This window comes from Ammospiza nelsoni, chromosome Z, assembly GCF_027579445.1.
Source record: "Ammospiza nelsoni isolate bAmmNel1 chromosome Z, bAmmNel1.pri, whole genome shotgun sequence".
Taxonomy (NCBI): domain Eukaryota; kingdom Metazoa; phylum Chordata; class Aves; order Passeriformes; family Passerellidae; genus Ammospiza; species Ammospiza nelsoni.
In genome coordinates this window covers 27,448,290-27,473,755 of record NC_080669.1, presented here as the reverse complement: position 1 = coordinate 27,473,755, position 25,466 = coordinate 27,448,290, and the positions used below count along the sequence as shown (strand labels likewise).

The 25,466-nt window shown below is 39.2% G+C and overlaps 1 protein-coding gene across 1 annotated transcript in view; it reads right to left on the bottom strand.

The window, feature by feature from the left end:
- ROR2 (receptor tyrosine kinase like orphan receptor 2) overlaps positions 1–11,271 on the bottom strand; it is a 143,746-nt gene extending 132,475 nt beyond the window's left edge. Inside the window, exons 1-2 of the mRNA XM_059493080.1 lie at positions 10,845–11,271; positions 10,478–10,540 (exon numbers count right to left, since the gene is read on the bottom strand). Of these exons, the coding sequence (XP_059349063.1) occupies positions 10,478–10,540; positions 10,845–11,271 (490 nt within the window). The remainder of the gene's footprint in view (positions 1–10,477; positions 10,541–10,844) is intronic.
- Positions 11,272–25,466: the final 14,195 nt, after the last annotated feature.

Genomic DNA, 25,466 nt, shown 5'->3' with positions numbered 1-25,466 from the left:
TATGACATCTATTAACCTCTATGGAATGATAGCCTGAAGGTGCTAGTGGGGAAGGAGCTGCTACCTATGGCATTCTCACAGGTGAAACATGAAATTTTATACAAAGGCAAATGACAGCTCCTTAGAAAACCATTGGAGTTAAGTCTCTGTGGTTAATGAAACAATGGAGAGTCGCAAGTTTCAGTGCTATGGATATCTGCCTTACTGAATCCCATAGGCAACACCAAGCTGTTATGTGCTGCCAACATTCTGGTGTTAGTAAATGGAATCAAACACCAGCAAAAAAGAATTGTATGGAGAGGGTGGGACTAAAGACAGACAGTAGAGCGAAGACAGGCAGAAAGTTTCCTGCTTAAACCATTTCACTGGTACCAAACAGGGACTTGGCAACAATTCTTTGTGAAAGATCTGGAGTGGATCAGAGCTCTAGCAAGGCCACCCTGCCACAAAATAGTCATGCTTCAATCTGGGAAATAAAACATCATCCAGTAAATATAGGAAACAATCATCTTCCTTCAGCTGGTCTTGGTACAGCATGAGCTAGAACATACCAGTTTTGGTTAGCAAACTTCAAGAAAGACATTTTGGAGAAGGTCCAATAGAGAAGAATGAGCACAACCCTAAGATTCAGAAAATATGATGCAAGAGGAAAGGCTGAGAACACAGTAGTGGTGAAGAGAATATTGAGAGAGATATCTACAAGGAGACAAGATAATTTTTGGGAAGAATTTCTGTAAAAGTTTGAGGAACTATTTCAGAAATCAGAAAAATAAAATCAACTGCAATTGCAAAAAGGAGAGGAATAAATTGTTACAGGAAGTAATGCACTTGGATTGCAAACAAGTGTAAGCAATCACAAGCCTGCATGCCTGCCTGTGGAAGTCACTGAATCTCTGCTCTTGTCACCTCTGGAGAACAGGTCATGCCAGCTAAAGTTGACTCTGTCTTGAAGAATAAATAATCTAACCTCTAAAAGTCCTTCTAGATCCTATTTCCCCCTATTTCATACTGTGTTTACAGAATAACAGATGTAAAGGCACTACAAAAATTTCCACAGAGCCTAATGCCACAGTATTGAGTTTTGATTTTTTTCTACTTCTAGAAATGATAAATCCCACACCAATATGATTTAGTACCAGTAAAGATGACATTACAAGTATTGCACTGATCAATAAGGCCTTGACTGCAGGAAGAAAACTGCATCTTGTTTACTCTTCAGTTTCACATTGAACTAAGATTTTCTAATAATTGCCTCTGTGAACACAGTAAGTATTCAGTAAATGTGAGATAACATTTCCCGGGTTTTGTAATTCTGAAAATATGCTATAAATCAACACCTTTGTTTCTGCAGTTCTTTCCTGCATAAACACATCATCCTCAAGTTCCAGAATCAAGTTGATCCTGACTTTAAATTTGGCTTTTGGATTACAGACCAGTGTAACTTCTGAAACCTGTCTTTCCTAATTCTGTATGCCCTTGCATTTGACTAGCATGATCCTCTTCAAAACATTTTCTACATGTGATATGTTCTTAAATAAAACACTAGCAAAATAAGTGTGTTTTTCTCAAGAGCAGCATTATCCAAAAGTTCTCTACACGTAAACTTTGAAAGAACCACGGTGGGGTTTTTTTTCTGTTGCTTTGAAAACCGCAGCATCATGAACTTTTAACAGTTTCTCTACTACCTCCATTGAAGAATGGATTTCTGAATCATATTTCTACACTGACTCAGAGAGAAAAAGATAAATGGGAGATCAGCTTTAGAAAAAATGGGTTGGATTACTACCTGTAATTTCTGATATAAACATCCAAATTCACTGAGTCTGCAAAACCAAGTCCAAAGAACAGACTCACCCTTTCAAAGTATTTATTAAGTACTGCTTCTGGTCAGGCTGGAAATACTTTTAAAAAAACCCCAATTTGTTGTATTAAATTGTTTCCAGGCAGAGCTATGAAGCCCTGTTATTTTTAAAATTTAAACAACAGCAGATACATTTTTCTCATGTAAGTTTGGTTCAGCTCCTATTCAAGCTTGCAATTTTATCTACTACTACCACTTTTCCCTTTGTAAGGTTTTCTGGTCTACCATGGAGGAGTCATCATTAACCACTGCTGTAACTACAATTTTTAGAACATTTTTTTATGTTTAAGCTCATCCTTCAACTATCAAGTTCCTAGAGTATCATAAATTATTTTAATTTCCCACGCCCCAGTAAAGAAAATTCTTATATGAATGGAATTCTCTGTTTTTTCTGCCACAGACTCCTCCCCTTTTTTTCTTTTCATCTTGCTGAAAGAAATGTTTCACATCTACTCAAAAGAAGCATGATCTGTATTTCTGTACAGGAGTTGTAAGACTTAAAGAACCAATTACAGGAGTTGTAAGACCAAGAACCAAGATAGATGCTACAATATTCTTGGCATTTTCAACTTACAGAATATTCAAGAAGATTTAATAGGTCTTTCAAATTTTCACAAAACTTAGATTCTGTCCATTTCCTTCTTTCTTGTACTGAAAAAACTCTATTGTTTTATTACGACTTTTAATTTCAAAGCTCATCTAATCTTATCTATAATGCAATGAAAAACTCAGTGGACTCCTAAAATGCAGCTTAAGCAACAACTGCTGAAGATTCAGGAGTTCTAACACAAAGACAAACGGCCAAGGCGGTTTGTGGTGAGAATCTGACAACTAATCAAACACCTGTTTGCAGACTAGATTTTTGAGATAGGTGAGAATTTTCTAACTTCAACCCCACCGGTTCAGCTTCACTCTGCACAATCCATATCTTAGGCAGCCATCAATTACAATAATATTGTGGAACTGTCTCCAAAATTTCTAGCTCCCACAGTAATGTTGATACTTTTGCATATCCAATTTCTGTCTCCAAGAATGAAGTTCCACGGCAATTTAAGCTGCTCTGCCAGGGCTGCCATGTGCTCTCCCTCCCAGCCATCCATCATCTCTTCTCCAAACCAATGCTGGTGGATATGGGATGCATGGGACTGGAGGGAAGCCAATTCAGGGAGCCTGGCCAGAACTGGGTTGGATCCTGCAGGGCAAATTTTTGTCTGGTCAGCTCTCTGATATGCAGTTTCCAAGGTTTTGTATTATTTGACAAATATGCATCAGGGCAGCACATGTCAAAAGGATATTTTATTTTTAAAATGCTTCTCTAGTTTGTGAGTAAAATGTGGAAACCAACACATATTTAGAACCAGAACAGAACTGTTCTTGCCTGAAATAAAAGAGTACATATGATATTATATTTGGGTTCTCTGTCTACAGCCTTCACTTGCCTATTTATACTTTTGGATTTTTAAGAAGGGATAAATTTTATTATATATGGAAACACTGCTGCAACATTAGTAGGTCTAGTGGTATTGGGTTTTTTCTATAACACAGTTCTGCTGTGTCACTTTTCCAAACTAGAAACAAGCACAGCAAAACCATCTGTTTACTTATCATCCAGAATATGTGTTCTCTTGCTTTAAATATAAAGAATCTCATTCTCTTTACATCCAGTAATTTCTTCCTAAACTTTCAGATGATGAATGACAGAGAAAATTTTATACATTGTTAGGGCATCTTAAGCTTTCAAGCAGTTTTATTTATTATTGGTTCATACAAGAGATTGACAGAACTTACTTTAAAGTTACTTAGCTGCTGCAGTCCAAGACTGCCAAGTAATACCATATTTCTTTTTTTTTTCCATTTTCTCATTTTCAGACCTTGCTCTAGTCAACAATACTTTTGATACACTCATATGAATAATTTCTCATTCATATCCAAGCAAATTGAATTAATGTTTCTAGGACAGTTCTTCTTGGCTTTTTTCCTCCAGAGACATTTTATTCTTATACAATCAGACATTTTTTCTGCTTCCAAAGAGAAGAAGAACAGACAAGCAAGGTCCCACAACATCTTCATCCAATCTGAGGTGGCACTGCTGCATCTCAGACCTCCTGTCCCTCAATGCGCAATGTTAAGGTGCTCCTGTGAAATATGGCTCCAGCACCTGAGGTGCGTGTGCTTTGAGTTAGCCTGCTTCTAGGATTTCCCTAGGCTGCTTATCGCTGTCCCTGAACTCTGTTCTTCAAAAAACTCTTTTGTGTCTCCTCTACAACCAAGTTAAAGACATGACATCCATCTATTCTGTTGCAGACATGGAAGAAACCAATCTCCCCCATCTGTGCAGCAGCCTGCCACTCTCACTAGCCTGCCTTTAGTAGAGCTCTGTGATTTTTGGCTTCTTCTTTATTCATTTGACTAAGGAGAGTGTTTCTGACCAGTAGAAATCAAGTTTACTATTTTTAAACCATAATTTTTATACTTAAAGATGCATTAATAAAATTCCTCCTGTCTTTTGTGGTACATTTTCTGTTCTCTATCTACACAATAACTGAATATGTGACTGTGTTACTGCTCTGGTAAGAACAATCCATTGTTAGTTTCATGAATGATTCAACTAGACAATTTTGTAGATTGTTTTGAAAAGTAAGCCTTCAGAATTTTAGAACTGTTACAAAAATTTACTTCTTCTTTATACAACCAGTCAAGCCATTCTTCTTACACAGACAATACCACAGGAAAAAAAATAATGTTAAGGTGTTAAAGTGTGAAAATCAAGGAAAATAATTTATAGAAGCTACTTGAAAATATACTTACCAGATGAACTGTTAAATGAACACCCTAGAGCAGTTCTGATGAAGACAAGTGGCAAGGGATGAAGACAAGTAACCTGAAGTTACAGAATTAAATATTTATGCCATTCATACAAAAGGAAGTCTAACAAAGAAAGTACAAGACAGAAATTTAAGTTCAGTAGAGGTTTCATAGGTATTGCAATATACACATGGTGCTTTTTGGTCAAGAAAGATTACTGATTCTATTTGTTGTTGTCTTAAAATCACACCTTGAGTAGAAACTTCAAATCCAAAAGGTCCATTAGATGTGTCTCCCAAGAGATATTGATGGATTACTCAGGGAAAAAATGGCAAATCAGGGATCCAATCTAATTTCCCGATTCAGTTACTCACACTTGCAAACCAAACTCTGGCAAACTGTGACCCTCAACAGTTCCCCAATAATTTCATTTTGCTGTTTCTGCAAGCTGTACCCAGACAAAACATCTTTCGGTTGCTTCAACAAAAATAATTACAGTGGAAGAAGCCTTATCTCTTGGGCTAATTCTCCATCCATGTGTTCTTCCACTTCTCTATGGCTACTTTGCAGTGGAGCCAGCTTGCTGATTTAGCTAAATAAACCAAGAGCTTCAGGTGTCCATGAAACTGTACCCTCACCAACCACACAGCCTTCTCTTTAGGAGATGTCAGGGAACTCTGCTCTAGACTCAGAGGGACAGGCACACTCATTCTTTAAAAACTTTCTACAGAACAGTAATACTGTGATACCCTTCCTCTCCCTCAGCTACTATAGCACCCTTCTTCACCATCAAACACAGGCACACATTGCAGAAAACCAGAAGGCACCAATATAATGAGAGCGAATTCCATCAGCACAGAGGAGTATGTTCTCTGTGCTTCATGAACAGCACACGCTACCACCGATGCATGTGCCCAGTGGCTCCAGGAGATACACACAGACTGATTTAACACCTGCTCAGAAGGATGGAACTGTCTGTGGGATACTCACCAGGGTCTTCAACGCTGGTGGAATTAATTTACTTATGCCCATCACAGTATCAGTGCACTACTTAGTGAAATGTATTTCTAGTGTGATTTCTTGTTCTCAGTACAATGCAGACTTGTTAGTGTTCTTAAATGAAAGCTTTTGCCCATTGCTATCCAGAAGACAAAGTCACAATTCATAGCTAAGAGATCACCTTTTGACTTTTTGAAAAGTATATACTTTATGGCCTGGAAAGTCACGTACAGACATTTTTAGTTTTTAAAAAAAGATCACCAGCTGGCATCACTTGGAAGAGGAAGTCCTTTCCCAAGCTGGCCAAGGAGGACAAACAGATGTCAGGAGAAAAAGCTTGTTTGCGAGTCAAGTCTGTGGAAAACATCAGCAAAACTATCTAGCAGGATGCTGCACGTGAATATTGGTGTATGGCAAAGGCCCAGAAAAAGTAAATGCAAAAAGCTAGTACGGGACATGTCACTACTTACATTTAGACTAAACCAAGAGAAAAGACAGTAATTCAAGTAAAATCCATGTTTGTCTCAAATGATTACTAGTGAGGCTGTAGCAGTCTTTAGTAGAGTAACAACTAAAAGTAGGATTAGCAAACAATGCATCTTCTTTCAGTGCAACAAAATCCTGTCGTTCCTTCTCTTTGAAGCGTTAACTACTTTGTAGTCACTGGATTAGAAGACTTGAGTGCTTGCATGCTTTCCAGACATGCTGAGCCTAATGACAACTTCCTTTATAAAGCAACAGCCTCACAATGAATAAACAAACTTAAATAGCAAACCATTCTTTGCACAGAGAACATAGTGACAGATGCTATAAATTAGATGGAATACTGTAAGTAGCATTTCTTCCTTCTAAGCAACCACACAAGGCAACAGAGAACATCTATAGAAAGAACCATTTTTGAAAAAATGAAAAAAAGTTTGCTTAATATTTTTTTTTCGTCTGCAATGTTAAAAAAATAAACACAAAGAGACCTTTAAAATAAATTATCTCAATCAGAAGTATGATTAAAAGCTTGAGATGCTGAGTGCTACGAAAAGATATTTTTATTGAATCTAAAATGTGAATTTAAGACTCTGAGAATAAGCTATGAAAAGAGCTCCACAAGTCTTCTATACAGAAGATTCTCACAGCTATCAAACAAAACCCAGTATTTCTTACCATTCCTTCCTTTTACTCTTCCTTCTCACTGGCTGGTGGACTAAGACTGTCAGTTTCCTAATTAGTGGTCAAACATATTTCCATGCCAATGCCTGCAAGCTATTCACACCTCAGACAAAGTGCAGTGAGTTTAGAAAAAAGATCAGCTTTTCTGCAAACAACTGAAAACTCAGTAAATAGGATTAATTTGCCTTGTCTCTCATCTTGTCCTTTTCTTCCAGCATCTTGCTTTTATGTGCTGTTTACAGCAACAAAGACATTAAGGGGAAAAGTGCAGTGCCAGTACAAATGCTTAATTTAATTGAGACACTCAGTGGGGGAAAAAAAAATCAGTGCCAACTCTTGACTCAGAGATAAAGTTCATCACTAAACTAACAACTTAATTAATGCTAGAAAAGTTTGAGATTTGACCTAAAAATAGTTAATGCGGTCAATATAATTCATTAAAAGCTATCTGCGAACTCCTTGTACTCAAAGATAGACTGACTTTTATCAGATGATTTGTGTACAGTTTCCAGAGCTGAATCTCTTGCATTAAAGTCGGGATGGAGCTATGGCTGAATCTTACGCAACTTTCAAGATTTAAGTATTTTACAACATTTTTCCACTTCAGCATTTAAAGGCATTCAGAAGTAATCCATACTTGGATTAATTTCTCCATAAACATTGTACAAATGTTTGAAATTAGAGGGTTTTTCTCCTTTATGAAGATAGGTAGAAGTTTACAAACTTCAGGGCTCTCAAAATCATAGGCATGAGTTACCATTACGTTTTCATTCCTAGACATTCTGCTGACAGAGTTTTGGTGTTTTGGTTGTTTTTTTTCTCCGTTCTGCTCCATTCTGCATATTTCTCAAGTCACATGAGCATTAACTTCCAGTTGATTAAACATACTTTCCTATTTAATGGCAAGGGGGCAAAAGTCTGTAAGCCGGGTCCATTGTGCGTCACCATTTTCAACGTTGCCTCTCACCTGGCCATATTCTAAAAGCGAGCACTGAAAAGGCTGAAATAGCATTGTCAAAAATAAACCTTTAAGTGAAATGTAGATTAACAAATACTCTGTTTACCATTAAGCAAATCTAATTAAACAGAAGAATACCCCTCAACAATAGAAGTACACAAGAATTTATTGCTGTGATTATGGGCTCTCAACCCATGCGCTGCTTATTCAAAGAAAATGGAGTCTCAAACTTCATGCCCATCGAGTAGAGTGAATCCACACTTTCCACAGGCGGCTGAGACGATTATCACACGCCTGTTTGTGAGGTAGCGCTCAAAAGAAAATTATAAATCCCAAATACTCTTTTAATGGTAATTTATGATTTCATATTGCCTCCGAGAAGGCTGAAACCGGACACGTCTCCTGAGAGCATGGCAGCACACTCACGGCACGGGGCAGCCCGTGGCGCACAAGGAAGGACGAAGGTGCGCTGCCCCGCTCCTCCCGGCGCCGGGCGCTCCCCCGCGGCAGCTCCAGAGGCTCCCGGGAGCCCCTCCGCCCCCGGGGAGGCTCTGGGAGAGCGGGGAGAGCCCGGCCGCGAAGCGACAGCCGTACCGTGTTCTGGAGCGGCAGCGGGGGGCAAGAGAAGGAAGGAAGGAAGGAAGGAAAGAAGCTCACGGGACGCTTGTGCACACCTCCCTGCCGCTGCATTCGGGAAACAGAGCGAGCTGCTCGGGGAAAAGGGGACGGAGAGGGGACGGGGACAGACAGTCCGGCATCTGCTCTCAAAGCCGCTGGAGGATGACGGCCATCCTCACTGCGGCCCCGGGGGATCCCCCGGAGCCCCGGAGCCCGCAGGAGGGGCACAGCAGCGGGCAGCCTCTTCAAAGGGAGCAATAAAGGCTCTAGGAAAAATAAAGGCGACGGGAACTGACCCCAAATCCGCGAGCTGTAACATGCCCGCCTCCTGCTCTCGCCCCGGAAAGCTCCCAGACCTCTAGCTTTCTGCTGACCCTCTCCCTTCATGGCAAAGCAACAAATGGCAGGACCTCGGTCCCCGGAGCTGAATAACAGGAAATATAGGCATCTGTCACCTCCCGGGGAGAGCTAAATGGATTAGCGAAAGCAACAAAGGGAAGAAAAGCTCTTTCAAACGTGCAATTGATTAACAAGTCCCCTCTAATCTGCAGCATCACTGTTTTTCCTTAAAGACATCATCGGTCTCCTCCAGCACGTCGGTGCAATTCAGTCAAAGCCAGGAAAGGCGGGGGAGGAAGGCACTGCTAACCCGCCGAGCTCCGCGCTGCCCGGCGAGGACAGAGCGGGAAGAGCTGCAAACCTGGCGTGGAAACGGTGCAGCCTTGTCCTCTGTTTCCTCAGTGCCTCAGTGGGCAGAGACTCCCGGGAAGGACTTTGAGAGTAAAGTTTATCTGCTGCAGAGGGGGAGAGGGCAATTTTCCAGAGAATGGCTTCGTGAAAGATCAAAGAGCTGGATCCGGCAGCTCCTACCTCGACGGTGCATTTCACATCCCAGAGAAAACGAAAACGTTAAGCCTCCCCTTTCCTGCTCTGAAAGCCCCACACAGCTTAGGCGCGAGTGAAGGAGGGAAAAATTTGAAAAAAAGTTTATGCGGCTTCTTTTACAGGAACTGTCTTACACCATCGTGGCTCTCCAACCCCACACGTTCCCTTAAGGCCTCTAAATCACGGCGCTACCCTCGGAGATGCCGGACAAACTGGCATCTACTCAGCACCCGCACCGCTGCTGCCACGGCGCAAGGTCAGATGTTAACAGGGACAGCTTATTCAGCCCTAAAAACAACGGCGGAGCTCACTGAACCGCGCGTCCTAGTGTTTCCTGAGCCCAGAGTCTGACCTCCTCAGTCCCTGAGGGTCGGCCAGGTACACAGAGAAAATGGGACCCTCTAAAGCCCAAAAACACACAGAAAGAAACCCCGCCGAGCCTCCATGAGCTGCAAGCGCGGCGGCTGCCCCCTCGCCCACTCAACTTTAATCCCCTCCTGGTTCCCGCTGAGATTCTGGCAACACTCAACGTCCCAAATAATAACGCATTATTATAACCATTCCGAGGAGAGGGCTGGAAGGCGGGCAGAGTGAAGGAGGAAGCTCCGCTCATTGCTATCCACCCTCGGCAATAACAAAACCCCGAACTTTCCTTTGTTTTCTCCTTCTTTCTCCCTCCCCCCTGCCCCCCGTCAGTGGCGACCAACCAGCCTCGGAGCGCTGAGCCGGCCGAAAAGAGGCATGGAGCGCCTTTCACCCGAGCGGGGCAGGGGCGCGGTGATGCGCTCGGGGTAAAAACTGTAGCTGCCCTCGCCTCCAGCCAACCCCCGCCCCCTCGTAAAGAACACAACATCAGGTTTCCATTGTGCCAAGAAGAACTGAGGGGGGAAAAAAAAAAGAAAGGGGAAAAAAAAAAGAAGAATAAAAGGATGGCGGAAGAAAGCGAGAAAGTAAGGAAGACAATAAAATAAGGGGGGGGGAATAAAAGAAAAGCAAAAAGGTAAGAAAGGAAGGAAAGTAGCCAACATGAATCACCACCTGGGGATGCTGGCGGGTCCGCTGGTCCCAAGTGGATACGCGCAATTCTCCTAGGAACAGGAGGAGCTTTCCCGGCCTCCCCTCTCCCCGTACACCCCAACTCGAAGAGCAGAAGCATCCTCCCCTGCAGCCAGGGTGCCCCTCCTTACCTGCGGCGCGGAGGCTCAGGAGCGAGGCGGCCGCCAGCAGGAGCAGGAGGCGACCCGCCGCCCCCCGCCGTCCCGCCGCCGCCGCGGGGTCCATGCTGCCCGCCCGGCACTGATCCTGCCGGAGCCGCGGGAGCAGCGCCGGCGGGCGCTCTGGGGTCCGCTGCCGATGCCGTAAACTCGTCCCGGCTCCGCCGCCGCGGCCCTGCGCTCCCGCTAACGGACCGTACCCGACTGGGGGCGGAGGAAGCCGCGCTCCTTTCCCCTCCTCCTCCTCCTCCTCCGCCTCCTCCTTCCCCAGCATCCGAACGTCACCCGGGACTCGGCGCAGGGGAGGGGAGCGGCGCCGGGGGGCGGACGGGCCCGGGACAGTCCCATCGCTCCGGCACCCTCTGCCGGGGGCAGCCCGGCCCCGGGCGAGTCCCCGCACACTTTTCCCTCCGCACTCGACGGTCACCAGGAGCCAGCAGGAGCTGGGCCCCCTCTGAAAGGCGAGTCCTGCTCCCAGAGGCCTCAGGAGCCTGCAACCTTCCTCGCAAAAATCCCCAGTAAAACAAAAAGGAGCGGGCGAAAGGCACATCGGCCAAAACCGCTACGGCTTTTCTCCTTTGCCTTCTTCCTCCTCGCTGCGCAAGTGAAGAGGTTTTGCGCCCCTGCAGCGTTAAAGACAGTGGGTTGAACACGGTTTCTCCTGCCCCCAGAGCGCCCAGGGCCGTCAGCCCCGCCGCACGTATTCGGAGAAGCAAGAACCACTGCGGCCGGCCGGGGTCTTCTTTGTGCTCTACGGGTTCTCTCATGATGGGGTGTCAGAAGTAAAGTTTGCTTTCCGTCTTCAGCAGGCAGAAAAGATTCTGCTGACAATTTCAAAATAGTTTCAAAATATCTCCAAATATTCTCAAAAAGTTTCAAAATGTCTCCAAGTTATATACTACCAGAAATAAGAGCATTCTGAGCACAATTTAAGTAAGCTTTTCGAGCTGATGTTTTAGTGATGGGGGGGAAGGAGGGAAGAAGGAGTTGTCCTGGTTTGCGTCTGCAGTTCAAAGAAATCGGTATTCGAAGATAATGCAGAACTGTCAGCAGGCTTCTTTTAACTCCTCATATAAACTCCAAGGATGCAGTTCAGCCAATTAATTTCTGCGTTTTAAAAGTTATAATTTAACAGCATATTTAATTAGATGTCTTCACTGCAAATACATTTCTGTTCTTTTAGATTTCATTTCTAAAGATCTGATGCTGAGTAATGCTGAATACATACAAATCCCTTGAAGTTCTTCTTCAAATCAAGCTCTAAATTCACAATAATTTTAGTGAAATTAATTTTCCATTACATTTGCTTCTTAATGCAAACAAAGGCAAACTTTACAACATATTCTTTCTTCCTTCTTTTGCACTCGGCTTCTTTCCTCTCAAGTTTCCAGTTCCATCTTGAAAATTCTTCTGGCACCTAAGAGTGACAAAGGGAGGTCTTGATCCCTCTTTGGCAGGAATGTAGGGACTGACTGATTCAGCCCCTTGCCATCACAACAACACATTTTAAAATCCCTTTCATAAACTTATGAAACCTAAGGGAAAAGTAGTGATGATCCTTTTTATAAACTCCATTCCTTGGATTAAAGGCTGCTCCAGACTTTGCTTCTTTGATTCCAGACTGTGTATATTCAGATGAGTTTATATTCCTTCTCTCTTGTGCCACTACTACCCTTCCCACTTCCCCTCTCTATGACATAAAATGACAGAGTCACGCCTCAACCTTTATGTTGTTCCACTAAAGAACCTAAATCTTTTAATTTCCTTTGAAATGATCAGTTATGTGTTCCCTGATCACCCTAATCCTTTTTCCTGCCACACTGAATATCCCCTCACTCCTCAAAAATTTTGGGAGTCTGATTTAATCTTTCTGATGATGAGTGGCTTGAGGTCGACACAGTGCTGGAGATGCTTTTTCTACTACAGCACTTTTAATTTCCTTTCTGTGGTGAAAAGATTGATGCATACCAGTGATTTACAGTGCCTGGCCAGTTATAGGTATACTATGATGTGTTAGAAAATCTACTTCCCTCTTTCTTTATACTTTCCAGTGTATAACTAACAGCAGAGACCTGCATCAAAATCCTGACCTCACTAATCCACCCCACCCCCCCTTTTTTGTAGCTCAATTCATCAATATCAGTTCCTTCTGCACCTTCTTTTATTAAAAACACCTCTTAGCTTTGCATTAACAAAAAAATTTGGTTGCACATTGGTAAATGAAATCAATGTGAAGAAGTGTCCCCAAGAAACTAAAGCAGAGACAGTGCTACGACTTTTAAAACAAAGTTTAGGTGCTTAAAAAACTGCAACAATTACTTGCGGAAAGTACAAATTCAAACTCTATATTCCTCTAAAATTTATGATTGTACAGCTGTGTTACTTGCCTTCCAGCCTAATAGGAAATAAAAATGTCTGCATAAATTTGTCTACATTTTGCATAATCATTACAATAAATAATTTTTTTTTTCTCTCTTAGGGTCTGAAAGATCTCACAAAATAACTAGGATATAGATAGGATATAGACCCACTTTTTGCATTTGGGAATAAATTAGCATATGCTACAAACTTTGGTTGTGAATAATTTTTCTGACTTGGGAGGGGAAACTGGTTGTTTCATGAACACTAAATGACTTGCCCAAGTTAGCTACTGAGAATTTAAGTCATCTTTAGTTCCACAAATTATTTTGTCGCTAACCACAAAAACTGCTATTCATATTTCACATTGCAAGTAAAGTCATTACAGTGAAGAAACCACAGCACAAATTCTCACTCAGTATTGTAGAAAAACATGTACAGCAAAGACAGACGTGTGGAACAGCTGCACGTTCTGAGCTGGTTCCCCCAGTTCGCATAAGCCATTAGAGAGATCACGTGTTGTGCAGCATATGGCCTCAAACTGTTTTGTCACTAGCTGAGGAAAAAAAAGCTGTGCACGTATTTGTTTGCATGACCATATGGTATGTGCCTGATAGGAGCAGTTAAAAGCAATGGGCAAAGCTGGAATTCAGCACGACCTTCCTTGGGGAATACCTGACAGAATTTGGGTGGATTCCCTATGCTGTTTTTGACTGCTTTCATAATACATATTAAAAACAGTGACTTTAAAGAAAGAAATGTTGTTCTAACTTGAAGGTCTCAGTGTGTCTATAGTCATCCTGCAAGCTTTGATAAACTTTAATTGGTACACAATCTTTAGCAAAAAATTAATTCCTCCCCTGATCCTTTTATTCCTGTGATGAAAGCAGCACAGAAAACATTGCCTACATGTTTCACATTTTCAGGATCAATTCTTGGGCTTTATTCTCCAATATTAAAATACATTACATAGATTGGCCAAAACTGAAAAAAGTATTTGGTCATAAAACACAGGATTCAGACACTAAAGTCCAAATTTGTAATGCGAAAATGCACCTGTTTAGTCTTGAATATTCCTTCTTAGCTGAATCCTGTTAGATGTAAACATTCCTTGTGTGATCAGTTATACATGTTCAGAACTGCCCCAGCCGCAGCAATCGAGCGATCACTTCCACAGAGATCCAGAAACTTTCCTGCTACAGGACTTGAGATTCTTGGCTAACTGTGCCTGATTCTGACCACACATACAATTTTGGTCACTGTCTTCTGAAGAGCATATTTTGGAAGAGAACTGAGGTGATTGTGCTCAGTGTTATGTATCAGCCCAGCAAATACCAACCCAGCCTATGGAGAGCTGGGTTCTTGACGTCTAGATCCTGAGGGAATGACTTGGTCACAGTGCACTGTGCAGAAGAGTGGGACACATTCTACTCCACTTACTGGAGTCTGTCATGGTGTGCAAACAAACAAACTGGAGAGTTTGGGATGGAAGTGAGAAGGCACAAGGGAAAGCTGAGCTGGATTGTTCAGACACTGAGCATTATGTAGGAATTTGATGAGACTGTTGGTTGTAATAAATGTTACAGTTATTGAAACAAAAAGAAAATAGTTTGGAGCAGCTATTCAAATAAAGAACTGCGTGTTTAGTCTACCTGCCTATTTCTGTAGTTTGTTGTTGTTTTTTTTTTTTTAATGAACCAAACCTATTAAATAGGTTAAAATAATTAAATATTTCAAATATTAAATAAAACAAAATTAGTGTAAATATTAAAATAAAACACAATTTAAAAACATTCATTAGAAAATCTTTTCCTACAAAAAAAAAAATCAGGTTTTGATCCACATTTTTAGACCATTGCTTCTTATGCTTTCATTATACATGATTTTGAGAGATTTATGTGTGTATATTAAAAGGGTGAGAATAAAAAACTTGAAGGAATTATTTTTACCTCAGAAGGTAAAACCCATTTCTACCAGGAGAAAGGTATTTCACCCATTTCTTGGGAACCATGTCTTTGCTTTTGTTTCCAGGTCAACATACACAAACATGTCAAGCAGTACTGCTACAGGAGCCAACCCACCAGAACAAACAAATCTGCAAGCATTCATACCATCAACACTCTTATTAAAAGAAGATCACCAAGGATATTTCTCATGCCTAGAACCACAGGAAACAATAAACAAAGTGTTTCATTTGATTCATAAGTCAGGATGCAGACAACACTCTCATAAACAGAGCCAATTGCCCTAACTTGTAAAATCACACTCACCCAATGGTTTGAGCATCCTGCAGTGTATTCAGACTCATGCACCCTCAAATCTCTCTAGTCATAAAAACTGAAAGGGGAAAAAGCCGCATCTCTCTTCTGTATCCATTATTCTGACTCGTGAAACAATTACAGAATAACTTATTGAAGATAAAAGTCTGAATAGGGAACTGGGACTTAGGTTTTCATTATATAAATTAAACAAGAACATGAGTGTCTGATTTGATTTAATTTAGTATTCAAGTACTCCTTGAAATTGTTACGATTACAGTAAAGAGTGATCTTGGCATTTAGTCTTATGCTCAAAAAAATAAAACCGAGGTTCTTTTACCATGCAGTTTTCATTATCATCTTGTAAGTTGTACTGAATTACTTGTGTGTATTTATTTTAGTCGTTTATGTGAGCCATCCCATGTCACTAGCATGCTACAGTGTTGTAAATAGCATGGGAACAATTAAAATTGTAGCTATTTAACTTACGTAAACTCCAAGGCAAGTCCTGGCTGTCAGATTGGAACACCAACCATCAGACATTTGACTGACTGCAAAGTAAAAAAAGGCGGACTATTCATCCTTGACACCCTTAGTTACTTCCAGAGTTCATAAAGAACTATGAATGTACCACCCAAGCCCAAAGTACTGGGACAAAATGCTAAGTGCTGCAGTTTATAAGGCAAGAGCAAAAATACATCATTGTGTCAGTGAGACAGACACAACCATGTCAGTGGATCCTACACCAAAGACTTATACACCCTGTAGGATAAAAATAGAGTTCAATTTAAAAATGCATCAGATGTTTGCAAGTCATTACAAAGCTTATATTATTTCTTTTTGAAAAATCATCCAGACAGATGTGAAGGTGTCAAAAACCTGAATTGAACCAAGAATTTAAGTCAGCATCCAAGGGGCATTCACTATGGAGAATATTCTTTGGAGAGCCTGGATGTGCCTGTCAGTTTCTAAAAGACAGTTATGGAGGAAGTTGGTAGAGAGAAAATAATAAAAGATGAGGAATTTTTTTTTTTGTTTTGTTTTGTTGTTTTTTTTTTTTTTAATTCAGTGTGGTCTGGTTTTGGGGGCATTTTGTTGTTTGTTTTTTGGTGGTTTTTTTTGGGTCTTGGGGGTTTTGTGAGGGTTTTGCTTGTTTGTTTGTGGGTTTTTAAATTTTGTTTTGGTTTGGGTTTTGGGTTTTTTGTTATTGTTTTACTTTTTAAAGGTAGTCTAACTTTATGTCTAACTCTAACTTTATGGATTCCAACAGTCTTAGCTAGGGAACAGTAAATCTTCAGGATTGGAACATGGAGGTTCAGGCCCATAGGCAGATGGATATACTTGAGAAAGAGCTAAAATTTGTAAGGAAACCAGAAGCAGTCATGGCAATTTATTTTTTCTTATATTACAGACATGAAGTTTCTTGCAACTCCTCTGCCTTTGGAGTCTGAAAAGGCCCCCAAATAGACAACAAGCAGTCTAGCAGAGGCAAGCTAGACACATACAGTATTGCAGTAGGGATCACCCATATGGTAAAACAGAAACCTTCACTCTTCTCCCCCAGACTCGGGGGTGCCAACTGCATGCACACATAAGGGAGCAAGAGCAGCCACAGAAAGAACTTTGAAGACAGCCCACAAACAGGAGCAGGAACATGCACACAGCTACAGTCCCTTCTGTGCTGCTGTGGCACAGAGCAGGTGAGTGCTGCTGGCTCTCAGTACGCATTGCCCAGGCTTTTCTCTTTGGCCACCTATCCTGACGAAGAAGTCTGCAACATTTTCCCCTTCTTTTACTGACAGTGTGAACTCCAAAACATGTGGAGAGAACATTCAGTATATTGATGAATATTAAAATATTTGGGATACCATATGCTAATAATGTATTCCACAGTGTTCACAGAACCTTATGCCTAAAGATTAGGAACCTATGAGTGACTTGGGCTCAAATAGATTTACAAGTTGGAATAAAACTGCTTCACACACACAACTAATTAATAATATAGACAGTAAAGACTTTGCACTGAAGTACACTAAAGCATATGTGATTATACTGGATTGTACTTTTAAAACATTTTAAAGGCAGCTTTTCTCCTCAGAGAGATTTGTAAAGCCAATCACCTGGAACAAAACCAAACATTGCATTCCCAGCTCTTACATGAATTGTTGAGGTTCACTTCTGTTAAAAGAAGTATAGTGCTAACAAGTAAAAGTATTTTAAAATTCACTTTTTTCATTATATCTAATTGCAAGGTTTAATTGTGTCTTAATTTTCTCTCAAATCAGTTTGATTTTGCAGTGTTACTACCTTCTATATAGTATCTTTTCCTTCTTTTTCGTCTGTGCACCAATCCCATAAATAGATAAGACTTTACAAGAAAAAATCCATCAAAACAAAACAGTAAAGTGAGGTATTTCTGTTTACTTAAAGAGGCTGTCTACCTCTTCTCATTCCTTTTACTGGCATTGGAGCAATCTGAATAGTTAGTTGCTAAACAACTTCAAAAAGGAGTTTGTTCCTTTTCTGGCCTGCTTTTAGAACTGCTTTGTTTTCCTTGAAGTAAATTTTTAATATCTAATTGTCCCAACTCTTCTGTGTGAAAGCAGAGAAATTTTATCTAAATATATTTTTCCTTCATGATCTTATCATCATCTCTTTTACATTCTGTATCCTTCATTCACAAAAAAGACACAACAAGTCATAGTGAGAAAAATGATTCATGTTTTGTCTTACATTTAGTTGCAAACTCAGTCTGACTTACCAAGAGGGATAGGCAATTGCCTCAACCTAAGGGCAGATCTCTCCTGAGTGCAAAGGTCTTATCTCCATATACAAGAGGCAGAGGAAAAGAAATTTTAGTAAATTTTTCACCTTTTATTAGGGAATCAATATTTTTGTAGCTGGTCTGATACTTTGATGACACCATGTTCTATTTCACTTCAGGACATGTGAGAATATATTTTGGGGTTCAAGTCCCAGTTATGAAACTGAGTTTCTGCCTAATCTGAGGCTCTGCTTACCAGGGATCAGTACCTCTCATCTGGCATCAGTCAACATCCCCACTTTAAGCAAACAGGCAAGGATGAATTATCAGTTCACTCACTACTGAGCTGTCCCCAACAGCTGTAATTTGACCAAGATCAAGAAGGAGAGAAAACTTGTTGAATTGCTATGTTGTTCAGAAATTCCTATATCATAGATTTTGATAGAGGCTTATCTTACTTGCCCCACATCAGCAGCTGTGCTACACAAATGTCTATCTGCCTATCAGAAAGCCTCTCAAATGAACACTTCTTAATATCTTTCTTTCCCAACCAACCATAGCAGCAGCAGCCAACTTCTTGCAACAAATCTGTAATTATATTAAATAGCACAGTTAAATTAGACTCAGATGCTCTGAGCTATTGCATAGACTTGATGATATTTCTGAGACTCCACTGTAATTTTTGTGGAGAGGAGTTCATCTAAAAGTCCCCAGCATGTGCCAGTCTCTCTGCCTTGTGCAAGAGCTAACATTAGGCAATGCTGGCCCAGCAAAAATTAGACCCTGTGCACCACTATCTTCTGTCAGGCTCTCAGCAGCTACCCAGCAGTGTGGGAATCAACCCCACTAAGAAAAATACCAAGTGGAGAAACAGGACAGATCATTTCCAACTCTGAACTGAAGCCCTCTGAGAATGTCAAAAATAAATGTGAAGAATCTGAACAGCATTTTTTCTGTTGCCTGCAAGTTGTGGATAATAGGAAAGGCAAAAGACAATGGAGGGTAATATTAGTTCTCTGTGTGGTTTGTTCTGAAGTACTTGGTATTTAATAGCAGCTAAATCAGGCAAGAAGGCATAGACTGATTTGGCAGAAAGTTTGCTCTAGTACGTAACATAAAACATATGAAGGTGATCTACTTAACCTCTTCATTTCTACCCTTGCACAGCTTTTAATTCAACAGGAAGTAGGGAAAGACAGCATATACATATATACACTTGTGAAAGGCTAGGAGAGGAAGTGGAAGGTTTTGTTCTTTTGTGACTTACAGGGCTGCTCATACTGAAAAGAAACTCAATGGAGCTGAGGGCCTCTGAGCCACACATGGCAATTGAAATAAAAACAACTAAATAAATATATCTGGTGGAAGGAATAATGAGAAACATTTTTTCCACTGTAAAAAATATTTCTCAATATTTCTCCACACATATATACACTGTGAAATGTGTGTATGTATGTATGTAGCTTCAGTATTTTTAGCAAAACTGCAGCCAGTGGAGATGGGTATGAAATTGACAAGCTTTCCTGTATTAACCTCATTGATGAATGTGTCCTAGAACACACAGACCATATACTGGGTATTTATTAATGATGTATCAGAGACATATTCTTATACTGATGTGTATATTATTGCAATAAAGAATCTTACAATACCTTCTAATGCAACTAACCACCAGTATCCTAAACCCACATTTTTTCCCTTTTTGTTGAAATTCTTAGGAAACAATGCCATTAAATCAAAAGGAAGAAGACAGCATTAACAGTGCAGTAAAGGGAAGATAACTTAAAACAAAGTTCTGCATATATTTGTTCTACAACCAGTTTCTGTTTACATTTGGAATTTTATAAAATTCTGCTATTGTATTCCCAGGCAATAAAATTCCCATAAAAAATAATTGGAACACAAATATTTTCCTCTTCTACAATATGACTGAGTTATTCCTACTCTTTGAAATTTAACTTTTTCTGTTTACTTTTAGTTGCAACGTCAATATTTTAAATAAAACAAAAGAAGCAACTGGTGTTAAGAATTCTGGGGCAAAAACTAACCAAAAAACTCCTGTCTTTAGCATTGATACCAGCCAAAGAACAGTGATGTTTAAGGCTTTAAAGTTAGCCTTCCTATTACCTACAATAAACTCCATAGAGTTTATTTTGTTAATTTAGTGATATATAAGGTTGGGGTGACTTCTGGGATTACTTGAAGCCTACAACTTTTTCAGGTTTCATTAGCATTTGTGGGAATCACATACTTGCATCAGTGTCAAGATAAAAGAATTAATCTTTAAATAAGAAGGCACATTTAAAGAGAGATTTCTATCAGGGCATTTTACATGACTATGAAAGATTTTGATTTCATCCACACTCAGCAGGGGTGCCCGTTATTCAAACCATGTGGTATCTGCTTGGTATGCAGGGCATAAATACTGCTGCTGTCAGCATTTGCTTTAAAATCTGATGCAATATATTACAAAGAAGATTTGAACAATCATAACTAAAATTTGTTGGGAAGACTTGAAACAAATGTTTGAATAAAGTTGAAAACTTATGGAAATAATAAAATCTGAAATGTTATAAAAAGAAACTTAGTATCCACATGGGAACTATTCTACAACCTTCTTAGCAAATTTTAATCAGACACGCCTAACAAAAGTAATACAACCAAATTCATATAAACAAAAACATGCGTACCTTCCAACAAAGGGATTAAATACTGCAGTTTACATTTTTTACAACTACCATATATAGGAATACTTGGTGCAATCTGACAGCACTAAACTTAGAGAAAAATGCACAGCCAATTAGCAAAATAGTTTCCAACATATATCTGTTTATCAGGTCATTTTTCAGTATTTTCCACTGTGAAATCTATATTTACATTGACATTCACACAATGTCATTCTAACATCTTTATTCCATCTACCTTTATTTGGTCTTCTTAAACCTTATGAGAAATTCTTCTCTCTAAAATACATACACTGATAAGCATAGCCACCACAATCTGCAATATTGAAACTTATTTAAAGTTTTACTATCAATGTTGCTCTAATTTGATATTTAGACAGCTCTATCAGAAGTTATGAAGGAGTTCAGATGAAACAGTTCTTTCCAAAAGAGATCTAAAGAAGTACTATAAATTACGCAGCTGACACAGGACTCAAAAATAGATATCTGTGTCATAATAAATATTTTATACTATGTAACTTATTGGTCGAGAGGTTTTCAAAGTCTTACGAAAACATGAGTATGTACAAGACAAAATTAAAGAAACTGTGTTAACGACTTTTTAGAGATGAAGAATCCATGGGAACAGTGGTCAACATTTTAGAGAAATTGTGACAATAATAGAAAAAACCTCCTGCATCTCTGATCAGGATATTAAAATGCATACTACTTTGACATTCAATCTGTGATTCAGAAGACTGGTCTTCATCTACACACAAAACTCCAAGAAGGGTATTTGAGAGAGTAAAACATATTTTGCATTATTTATAGCGATATTAATTCGAGGAAATGAGACCAGCACTGAGGATTTGACTAATAAAAATGTTGTTTTGCACATTTAAGATTATTAAAGATTTAAGATTAAGATTATTTAAGAATATTATTTTAGGAAGCAGAAAGGATATTCTTAAATTGAGGTTAAAGTCATCTTTCTTATAGGTGTTCCTTAATCTGCTGTAGACAACAAACTGATAAGCTCCTAGGCAGATAGACCTGGATTCCAGTATGGTTAGTCTTTAATTAACTATGTTCAGCAGAAGTATTTTAGTATCAGATTAAGAATGAATCTTACTGTCAATGTACTTGATTCAGCTTCAAAACAGATTACAGGGCCTGTTGAGATCCTTTCCAAGATAATTTTTATAAAAACAGCAAGATGGATCTTATTGTTAATATATATATAAAAAATACAACCACATTGAAATGCTAAATTCAAACAGTAAAATACCAGAAAAATGTTTTTCACTGACATAAACAAACAGTGAAGAATCAAAGTTTGTTTATGAAGATGAATACAATGAAGTTGAGTCTGAACTAATGACAATCATCATTATTTTTGTTTCATATCATTACATGTCACCATCAAGTACAGATTCTATCACAAATCATGAAAATAACTTTTAAGGGACATGTTAATTCTAACCAAGGATAAAGGTTCTGATGACAGGATGCCAAATTTTTCTGATGGCAGAAGAAAAGTATATGCGAATTGTGCTTTTGTCACTTTTTCACCTCTTCCTTTTGGCTTCAACACAGCCAATTCTATTTGCCAAGATGTGATATATCCCTATGGAGACATCCACAAAAAGAATACCTCCAAATAGAAAACTCAAATATTTTTGTCAGCTTAACCAATGGCAAAGATTCTACAGAAACTTGTTAGTTCCAATTCTCAACTCTTTCCCTTCCATTTATATGTATTCTATATTATTTCTTAAAGAAAAAGTAATGGTTTAGTAAAAAGTAATGATGGTGCAATAATAAGAAAACAACAATGTAGCAACAGTAAAGTCAACTGCATTATTCACTGCTTCATTCTCATCATCGGAAGCCAGCTTCCATAACATAAAAGGACTGGCCAGGTGTGGGGATTTTGGGCTTTCTTTTAAGAATTATTTTCCCTGCCTACTGTGTAGCTAGACTACTGGTGTAATATAGCAAACATTTCTTGTTGTGTTAGATAGATAAATGATGGTATTAGAGCACAAAGTTTCTCAAAGAGCAATGTTGTAGGGACTTCACTGACCACAAAGCACAGAACCATCTGTCAGACATGGTACCAGAATGCATAGGCCATGTATTTCTGGCATTAGCTTTCTATTCTTTCTAAAGATGTTAATCCTACCCCATCACAGTTACCCATTTTGCACCAGTAACAAACTTCCTCTCGTTTCCTTGCTTTGATGGACCTATGACATCAGTTTTACCCCTAATACATGACGCCTTTTATTTAGTACCTCACTTCTTATTCTGATGGCTACAATAAATTACCCAGAGCTAACTATTGTATCAATAAAAGGAAAAAGTTTGAAATGCCATTTCAAAGTCTCTAAAGTATTTCAGAATAACAGTTTTATGAGCCAGAGCATAAAGTTCAGAGAGGACTTATATCCAGTGGGATTCTGAGGGTATGTGAAGTGGTATGTGGGTACTGGTTAAATTTCCCACTTTCCAGTACTCCACACTCAGATAATACACATTTCTAAACACTACCACCCAACACAAATCCCTAAGCATACTATTAGGCACATATTGGCTAATAGCGTGATCTGCATATTCCTCAATCCTGCCATAATTTCCTATTTACAATTACAGATCTTGTTTCAAATCAGGGCCCTCAGAAGCTGGCACAATGGTGGTAGAAGTTATTCTCTAGGTTTTTTTTAAATCACAAGAACTGTGAAAACACTACAATTGAAGCCATAGTTTGGGTATAAATAATGACTCAGACAACTGTTTTTTATTTTCATTTTTGTTTTCACTGACTGAGAATGTAAATTGAACTTTAGTGCTATTGTGCTTTGTTCTCCCTCTCTGTGAAAAAATGTGTTCTGCATTAAATTGCATAGATAAACTCAAACAGCTCCAAATATCACCCTTCAGCTTTTGTATGACACAAGAGCCAAGAAAAGATAGAGAATGCGGTTTTATGACCAACAGATGGTGTAATTGGTATCATAGATGTTTTTATGTCAGGGGGTCGTAGGTTCAGTCTCCATCTGGAGCCTTCTCAGATCTGCTGTGTAGCCCAATGATTAAAGAAGCTATATTGGGTCAAAGACACAACCACCTGCCTGAGGGTAAAAGAATTGCTTTCTTGATCTAGCTGTTATACTACAGTTGCCTCCCATACTACAGTTTTCAAGCCAACCACTGCAGCAGTTAATAACAACAGGACTGCACAAAATATTCAACACCATTTTGTTCCTATTCTTTGAGTCTCTCAGGATCTTTTGACAAATGTCATGAAAGTACGTCTTGTCTTGTTTACAGGAGTGAAAAGCTATTCTAACTGAGGATGATAATTATAAAGGACCAAAATCCAAGGAAAAGGAAACAAGTAGGCTGGATAAACTTTGAGAGATTCAGCATTGTTCAGTTGGCCAAGAGGGCTCACACCTCCCAGTCAGAATTAGACACACTTGCACTCTGGTGGTAAAATGCAACACCGGTGCTCAGCACAATTAGTCTTAGCTACAGTTTATGGATTAGAATACTAAAAAATGCTCTAATCCTACAGTGTTAAGTTTGTATGTGGTTTACCTAAAGGGTGTACAGACAGATCAAACATAGTAAATAGGCACACAATGAGATCATCAGTTTACCTCCCTTATGGGGTGAGTATCAGCAGTAATAAATGCACAAAACCAATGAAACTGGGGCTTCACTGGAAACCAATACTGTCACTTCCATGAAGCAGGGATTCTACATATTACACAGTGCACCAAACTTGCCTGGCATACCTCCTAATTCAGTTGCTCTCTATAGAACTGGTGCCAGAGTATTTACTTGGCTATCACCGAAAATGAACAAAATATTTCTGTCTAATTAAAAATCATTCTGCAAATTACTAGTTTCATGAAGTTCTGCCACAAAGAATCAGATGACTCTTCACAAACTCTGGATAGCAGTACCCCTGTGTTAGATAGAAACCCATCCACTATCTAAATTTTAAAGATAATGACACAGACATGAGTAAAATTATTTCATTTATCAAATATCATGTACTTACACATAAAAAATCAGCAAAGTCAAACTCTTTCAGAATGTTAGAATATTCCCTTATATTCTGTTTTAAAGATTCTCCCATGGTAATGATAAACTTGGTCTATATTAGTACTTTAAAATAAGCTTTAACACAAAATTTAAGCTAATATTAAGTAGACATGTATATTTTCAAAATTGAAACACAATACCTATTATTTTAACTGATTGTAAATAGAAAGAAAATAACATGTGTTCTCATTACAAGCTTTAAAATTTCTCTTCCCCTATATGACTGAACTGACAGCCTACTAGATCAGTGCAACCACTCGATAGAGACTTCTCTGGCAAAACTACATCCCTGATGTAGGTTCAATGTCACAAATTAAATATCACATATTTTATCTGTTGATAATACAAGACTATGTGCTTCTTTCTGCAGATCCATAAACAAAATACACATATGTCTTTTGAAGATGTGTGTCTTCAAAAAAGCAGTTGCAGGTGTTTAACTGCATTTGCTTCAATACTAAACATATATTTGCATGGGGTGTCATTCACATGATAAATCTTTGCTGGTATAAAAAAACCCGAGATGCAGTAAGAGGGGAAAAAGGTAAATTTTCTCTCTCATATCACAAAGAAAATTAATATGCATTTCTATTTATATTTACTTAACACATGCAGTGGAATATTTTCCTTTAACACAAAAAAGATACTCTTTCTGCTGCAGAGCACTCTTCCTAATAGGCTGTGCTTTAGAGAGGAAAACAATTGCCCCTCAAAATAATAATATATATATTTCCATGCCAATCACCTCTATGTAGATGAGACATTTCAAGTAGAGGCAGGATTTATAAAAATAAATTCAACTG